The 8,256-nt window shown below is 36.6% G+C and overlaps 1 protein-coding gene across 2 annotated transcripts; it reads right to left on the minus strand.

Moving 5' to 3' along the window:
* Positions 1–132: 132 nt before the first annotated feature.
* Positions 133–6,905, minus strand: LOC5503449 (eukaryotic translation initiation factor 1A, Y-chromosomal). 2 transcript variants are annotated; one of them, XM_032371792.2, is made up of 6 exons: positions 6,787–6,905; positions 6,639–6,722; positions 6,451–6,554; positions 3,824–3,956; positions 3,005–3,105; positions 133–1,133 (listed from the first exon to the last, which is right to left on the minus strand). In XM_032371792.2, the coding sequence occupies exons 1-6, from the start codon at positions 6,800–6,802 to the stop codon at positions 1,128–1,130; spliced, it is 444 nt and encodes a 147-aa protein (XP_032227683.1). In that variant the 5' UTR covers positions 6,803–6,905; the 3' UTR covers positions 133–1,127. The 2 variants fall into 2 exon arrangements, with proteins under 2 accessions (XP_032227683.1, XP_048577577.1); XM_048721620.1 differs by having other exon boundaries at positions 1,113–2,891; positions 2,962–3,105.
* Positions 6,906–8,256: the final 1,351 nt, after the last annotated feature.

An 8,256-nucleotide genomic window follows, 5' to 3' on the forward strand; every position in this document is an offset into this window, starting at 1 on the left:
TACCCAATTATCACCTGTCATGCTCACCAAGTAGGAGGGGCTGTGGAGGGTTAACGTGCCCCCTCGTTGGTCGCTTGGAATTCATAGGGTTCATAAATAATATCAATGCCAAATAAAAGTAACACACAGTCATTGATCATAATACATTATGTTATTTTCATTCAATACATTTTTTCAAGATTTTCTAGATACAATAGAATAGTAGCAGTGACTGAATTCTCACTTGCCGTTAACATTTAAGGTTTCACAAATACTCAACTGTATGTATTACATTGAGTGGAGCAAAGGTTTCACAAATACTCAACTGTATGCATTACATCGAGTGGAGCAAAGTAAGGTTGCACAAATACTCAACTGTATGCATTACATTGAGTGGAGCAAAGTAAGGTTTCACAAATACTCAAATGTATAGAGGGGGGTTACAGGCTGGTTCTAACTCTTTCATTTGCAGAAAGTCACGTGAATACAAAAGACAATGAGAGATCAAAGGGACTTGCACCCTATCTCTGAACCTCCTGGGTCCACATCAATTCACACTTCTTGCTTATGGTATATTGAAATGGCCTCATATCAAAATGCCCTCTTTACTTTCAGGTCAAATTAATGAAAACAGCAATAAGATCCCAGATTTCTTATAACAAATGTGACCCATGTCCTGGGAAGGGCATTATGATGATAAGGCAGGGAGAGCTGCTCTCTTGCCGAATACTTGTTCACGAGCCACAAAATAACAGCCAAGTTTACTATCTGTAATAACAGCTCCATGACATTATAGTTAATAATGCAGGATACTTTACAAAAAATACAATTTCAGCAATGTTGATTTTGCTTTCTATGAAACTCTTCCAAATGACTGATCAACTTCTATTACTGAGTTGTGGAAGTTGTCTGTGAATTGACCATGGCTTGAAATATTCCAACCGAGACACTGAAACTATCCACAATGTTCACTTGCCAAAATATTAAGCTGCCATGACTCAAGCGATTTAATGTTCCTGTGTGAATATCTACTGCACTCTTGTTTTTCCATTCCAGATAACTGGAGCCAAGAAATCCTCTTATCCCTTCCTCTATACAGTAACAGTGTTTTTGCATCCAAATGGTTATTTTTATGTGATTTGGATCTATTAGAGCTGAAAACAAAAGGTAATTTAGGGTTAGAATAGACATTTTTCAAGCAGAAACCTTTAATAAATAATTACAATTAAATGGCTGGGGCAAAGTGTAGCCTTTGAGAAGAACAAACAGTGGAAAAGTGTAGCCTTTGTGATAAGAATAGACAGGGGTAAAATGTAGCCTTTGTGATAAGAATAGACAGGGGTAAAATGTAGCCTTTGTTATAAGAATAGACAGGGGTAAAGTGTAGCCTTTGTTATAAGAATAGACAGGGGTAAAGTGTAGCCTTTGTGATAAGAAAAGACAGGGGTAAAGTGTAGCCTTTGTGATAAGAATAGACAGGGGTAAAGTGTAGCCTTTGTGATAAGAAAAGACAGGGGTAAAGTGTAGCCTTTGTGATAAGAATAGACAGGGGTAAAGTGTAGCCTTTGTGATAAGAATAGACAGGGGTAAAGTGTAGCCTTTGTGATAAGAATAGACAGGGGTAACGTGTAGCCTTTGTGATAAGAATAGACAGGGGTAAAGTGTAGCCTTTGTGATAAGAATAGATGGGTAAAGTGTAGCCTTTGTGATAAGAATAGATGGGTAAAGTGTAGCCTTTGTGATAAGAATAGACAGGGGTAAAGTGTAGCCTTTGTGATAAGAATAGACAGGGGTAAAGTGTAGCCTTTGTGATCAGAATAGACAGGGGTAAAGTGTAGCCTTTGTGATAAGAATAGACAGGGGTAAAGTGTAGCCTTTGTGATAAGAATAGACAGGGGTAAAGTGTAGCCTTTGTGATAAGAATAGACAGGGGTAAAGTGTAGCCTTTGTGATAAGAATAGACAGGGGTAAAGTGTAGCCTTTGTGATAAGAATAGACAAGGGTAAAGTGTAGCCTTTGTGATAAGAATAGACAGGGGTAAAGTGTAGCCTTTGTGATTAGAATAGACAGGGGTAAAGTGTAGCCTTTGTGATTAGAATAGACAGGGGTAAAGTGTAGCCTTTGTGATAAGAATAGACAGGGGTAAAGTGTAGCCTTTGTGATAAGAATAGACAGGGGTGACGTGTAGCCTTTGTGATAAGAATAGACAGGGGTAAGGTGTAGCCTTTGTGATGAGAATAGATGGGTAAAGTGTAGCCTTTGTGATAAGAATAGACAGGGGTAAAATGCAGTCTTTGTGATAAGAATAGATGGGTAAAGTGTAGCCTTTGTGATAAGAATAGACAGGGGTAAAGTGTAGCCTTTGTGATAAGAATAGACAGGGGTAACGTGTAGCCTTTGTGATAAGAATAGACAGGGGTAAAGTGTAGCCTTTGTGATAAGAATAGACAGGGGTAACGTGTAGCCTTTGTGATAAGAATAGACAGGGGTAAGGTGTAGCCTTTGTGATGAGAATAGATGGGTAAAGTGTAGCCTTTGTGATAAGAATAGATGGGTAAAGTGTAGCCTTTGTGATAAGAATAGACAGGGGTAAAGTGTAGTCTTTGTGATAAGAATAGATGGGTAAAGTGTAGCCTTTGTGATAAGAATAGACAGGGGTAACGTGTAGCCTTTGTGATAAGAATAGACAGGGGTAAAGTGTAGCCTTTGTGATCAGAATAGACAGGGGTAAAGTGTAGCCTTTGTGATAAGAATAGACAGGGGTAAAGTATAGCCTTTGTGATAAGAATAGATGGGTAAAGTGTAGCCTTTGTGATTAGAATAGACAGGGGTAAAGTGTAGCCTTTGTGATAAGAATAGACAGGGGTAAAGTGTAGCCTTTGTGATAAGAATAGACAGGGGTAAAGTGTAGCCTTTGTGATAAGAATAGACAGGGGTAAAGTGTAGCCTTTGTGATAAGAATAGACAGGGGTAAAGTGTAGCCTTTGTGAAGACAACACCTCAACTCTATAGCTTTAACACTTACTGCATCAATTTCAGCTTCCTCGCCTCCTTCATCATACACGTCATCAAAGGTGATCTCGTCCTCTTCCTCTGGTCCAAACATGTTAGTGTCATTGATTTTAGCTGTTGATAAAAATGACCAACATGTTCTCATCAATTACAATAAAAGTATAGACAGTTTAAATGTATTCACATACTTCTAAGGGCCCCCCCCAATCATTTACAAACTTTTTTTGTAAAAACAATGGCAATAAAGATGGCAGAAAAATATTAAATTGAAATGATGGCACATGCAAATACATCTTTCAGTTGAGTTTAAACTTGAAGCGCTTTATTGTCTATCAATAGCCTAAAAGTGAGCTTGGGATCTGGCTGCACTATGCTAAGTGCTGTAATGAATCACACTTCTGTTTCTTTCAGAATTTAAAATGCAGCTAAAGCCATGGGGATACAATGTCAAACTAGCACAGAGTAAACTTAGTAATTTCGAGTCAGTACTTGTAGGTTGAAGCCCCAGGAGTATTCAAATTATTAAAACACAAATTTTGCCCCTTAAAACTATAAAGTCACAACAGATGAATATTTTGTTTTCAATATTATGTTAATTAGGATAAGCAATTTCCAATTTATAAGATAAAAAAAGATTGGGTTATAAGATGAAAAAAAAGATTGGGTCATTTTGGAGTAGAATTAGTGTGTCTTATACATGGGAAAATAATATACCTGGTGAATAGCAAAAAGGCACAAGCTTTTCAGTAGGGTAAATTAGTCAACCACATTTACTTGATAAAAATAACAGTACTGTAGTTTATTATTACAACCTCTATGGATTGTATCATACCATTCTCAGGCAGTTCACCATAGGCCTTGAGGTTCCTTGCCTCGTCTGGGTTATAGCGCAGAATCACGTCAGCTTTGGTATCCTGATAGTCCCGCAGCCCCAGCAGTATAATGTCCCCTGTGTTTATCCACACCTACAGCATAATGCACCATCTAAGTTCATATAAGCCATACTATATCTGAAGTTGTCCAAAGTCTTGTTAGTGGCTAGCTCTAGTTTCATTCATTTTTTATATTTAAGTCTTCAGTAATCTCTCCCCCCTCCTCCCTAAGCAAGAATTATGTTTGATTGCTTGGATGTTATTTAATAAGATTATTAAAGAGAATATAAAATATGTGGGTCATTAAGGCCTGATCCATACATACATCATGCTCCTGATGTGTCGATTGTTTGGTTTCGATACATGAACAGTTCAATGTATGAATAAATTAAGTCCAGCACAACACTAAGTGTGGCTGCCAAACGCATGACACTATTCAAACGATGAGCTTTTGGTGTGCCAAATCCAAAACCTTTCTATTCTATTTTGTGCCACAGAAATTTTACTACTTGTAGCCTACTAAGTGCAGCAATAGTGTGACTGAATCAACGTTGTACTTAATGCATGTATTTGTGCAATACTAATAAACAATACTTAGGCCTGATTCACACATCAGGCTACTGTTATGCTTAAAGTATTATCGAGACCTGGATGTTGAGATTGATCATAACATTAATTTGGACCCTATTATATCTAAATTTATGGCACTGTCCCCACTGACATGCTGAACAAAGGCAAGGGAGGATATTTTTACGACATCAATAAATTCATAAGCAAATAGAATTATTTTGACTAGCTAAGACAATATTTTTTCACATTCAAGAAAATCAAAAACCATTAAGGTACTCCTACCTATTATCAGGCACTTTAAGTTTAGGCGAAAATATCTAAAATATCTTGTTTCCCTATTATCGGCCACACATTCCTATTATCAGCCACTCATTACTATTATCAGCCTCTCGCTATTTTCAGCCAAATAGCACAGAAAACTTGCTTCATATTAGCTAAAATACCATAGACAATAATCCCTGATAAATGTAGTTTGCAAAAGTGCTTTTCAATTCTAAATTGAGCTTCAATTGGCTCCATACTAAGTGGTTTAAAAATGACACGCACATCACACTGCTCCAAATCGCTCAAATTTGTTTTGAATCGTTCGGAGTGGCCGATAATAGGACATGCGACCGAGGCCCAAACAATGAAAGATCATATTAAACCGAGACTAAAACAAAGGCCAGAAAGCACCCTAGGATATCAACAACAGAATGGCAGATTTGCTGAGCGATATTTATCGCGATCGGTAAATGTTGTCCTCATGTTTGCAACTCAAAGTCAAATTTTTTTGTGCTATTTTATGGTGCGTATGAATAAATTGTCCTATTAGGTTCCATATAAATAAGCAAACGTAGAAAGAAACATTTAAGTTGAGAAAGATGAGAAAGTTATTTGTGTTTTATAGGATGCATTCAGAGTTTGATTATGAAATTTTGTGTCTATGTTGGCTCTGATGTGAAAAGGGGACCGTCCCTTTCGTAGCGCGGTTTCATGTTTAAGGTGATTCCCTTAAATTGCACTGTGCACCTCTTTGAGCAGTGGCACACATTGTTTGTTCAAATTTTCCAGTATTTAGTGCACGCACACCACAGTTTTATAAGGAAACAGAGCAAAAGGTGTGCGTTTTTTACTTAAACTTGCTTATTTAAAAAAAAATTATTTTCTCTTAAAAATACTTTAAATGGCACTTTTTACTGTATTAATAGTGGCGAAAACAGTGTCTTTTAGTGCTATGTATCTCTTAAAATGTGATTTGTTTTGAACATTTGCTACTACGGGTTATTGTTTAAGAGATCAGATTTTGGCAGCTCAACAAACAGAACATAACTTTCTTAAGACTATAGGCACTTTTTTGGAAAACTTAAGGTTGGTTCTCACTAGGATGCAAGTGCAAACAGAAGCGCAACACAAGTGAGAACAGGTCAAACACAAGCACAAGAAAATCAAGCAGTTGTGTTCTCTAGCTCTTATATGCGTTCTGCTTGCGCTTACATCCAAGTGAGAACCAACCTTTAGAGTTGGGATTTTTCCACACACGATCAGTAAAAACCTGTCGACTCTACACGCCTCTGTTGTAAAACAAGGTCGGTACCCACCCATTTTTTATAACATTTTTTTGAAAGCCCTTATTTTCAATATTGTTTATGCCAAGTTTTAAAAAAACTCTGGATGTTAGAACAATTATTTCAAGGAAATTTCCTCAAAGATGTCTTCTTTGTTTGTTATGGTTCTAATCGCGAAAAATTGAGAATAAATTCTCTGTCATGTTTTCAATCAAAAGGGAAATTCGTTTGAATTCAGACTCTTTAATGTAGTTTGGTTGTTTTCACTAAAAATCTAAATTGCCAAATTCTTAAAATGCTGAATAGTCAGATATAAAATTTAGAAAAAAATACTTTCAGATAAATGATACACTAAATATAACGGATAAGAAATATCTCAGATGTAAAAATTTGATCATTAGTACACAAGGGTATATAAGTACTTATGCGATAAATTGCGAGCGTGTTTTGAACGAGGGATGAGTTCGTACTTTCTTTCGTAGTTTGCCGCGAATATGACACAATCTCTTCATGCCATCGAAGCAAAGTGCTTCCAAACGACCGTTTCCCAACATCTTTACAACTTGAGCATACTCTAAAACAATAAATACACAAAATAAGGCATTAAATCGAGGAGTTCAAGTAAAAGAAGTCGCGATCAGCGCAACATTTCAAGTACCTTGTCCGTCTTCCTTGAAGACCAGCTCACGTTTTTCAGATTCGTTCTCGTTCTTTCCCCTTCGTCGATTTTTACCTCCCTTTCCTTCGAAGAAAAAGGATTGTTATGACCCTAAACTGATAGAAGACGAGTTTAAGTATTGTTTTACCTTTGTTTTTCGGCATACTTGTGCTAGAGATGTGTTTTACAGCGTCTGAAAATCTCCTTTATCAAAATTCTGCCCACACAAGTTTCAATATGGCGTCATAGGCAGTCAGCGGCTTTGCCCATCGAACGCACGTGCCTGATGTTGAAAGGACTTAATTAAGGGGGAGGGGTGGGAGTTAGAGAAATTCGGCGTACTAAGGCCTGATTCATACCTTATTTTTATTTTTTTATTTACCATAATTATGATTGTTGTCATATACATATATTCTTATTAAAATTGGTAGGAGGACTAAACAAACCCTAACAGGCTTTTGCAAGTAGTCCACCCTTCTAAAAGGATCATATATAATTTTATTAAAGGTATCAAATTAGCTACATGTACAAGCGTATAATTTCATGATAAATAAGTTTAAGTTATCTTGTATCACAGCACATATGCCAATCAAGCAGAAAAGAAAAAAAACATATAATATATTTACAACAGATTGATTATTTGGAGAAAAATCTAAAAATTGTTACACTCTAAAATGTAATTTTTGTATTGCTTTTTAAATTGCCTAAAGGGATTACAACATTTTAATGAATCAGGAATAGTATTCCAAATTGTGGATACTTTGTTCCTAGTGGATAATTTGCCATAATTTGATCTACTGAGAGGTTGCCGCAATTTTCCGCGCCCCCTTGTATTATGGTGATGAATAGTATGTACATATGCGCCCCTCCCGCGCCGAATCTTATCGTCAGTTTGTGTCAACACAAATACATTGGGTTCAACGTTGATTTTCGTGCCGGAAAAACTACCAAAGCCTACAAGTAGGCTAGACTTGATGCGGAGAAAAATATGGTATTTGATTCTGTACATCAGAACCTGGACGTTTGAATCGGTTTTCTCGCGTGCAGCACGCCTCATGCCGATCTTAAACACGAAGGCACGGTAATATATAGATTTAGGCACTGCCTAAAAGCGGAGCCAGCAATGTTTTCTCACCCTAAACTAGGGGTATGTCCCCATCAACACCCCTCCCCCAACCCCGACAAAGACCAAACTTCAGGAGGGACATAACAACAGGATACTACACTTTGATTTTGCTTCAGGTATCCCATCTCCCTAAGATTAACCCTATCTAAATGCATAAAAATACATGGCTTATAACTTTTCCTATTATTATAAAATTATTACCTCCCATTCTTCCCTAGAGAATACCCAGAACAATGACACTATTAGTAATTTTGATTGACATTACTCAGGATACTATTTGCATAAAAAGAGGGATTATTTGAACTCTAACGTAGAGTTGTACTTGATAGACAACTGATACAGAAAATATATTTATAATTTGCCATATAATAAGATCTTGCTAAATTGGCCCTATTTATTTATGTCATGTTTCATTTTTTTAGTATACTTCAGATAATCTACAAATATTTTTTTTCAGAAAAAGGGACCCTCAAATTTTTGTGCCCCTTGAAT

Source organism: Nematostella vectensis, chromosome 14 (assembly GCF_932526225.1).
Source record: "Nematostella vectensis chromosome 14, jaNemVect1.1, whole genome shotgun sequence".
Lineage (NCBI taxonomy): Eukaryota > Metazoa > Cnidaria > Anthozoa > Actiniaria > Edwardsiidae > Nematostella > Nematostella vectensis.

Coding starts and splice junctions, on each gene's coding strand:
- LOC5503449 (XM_048721620.1), bottom strand. Junction 6,555..6,638: donor CTTCAAGGAAGACGGACAAG/GTACTTGAAATG, acceptor TTATTGTTTTAG/AGTATGCTCAAGTTGTAAAG. Junction 3,957..6,450: donor GCGGCAAACTACGAAAGAAA/GTACGAACTCAT, acceptor ATTATGCTGTAG/GTGTGGATAAACACAGGGGA.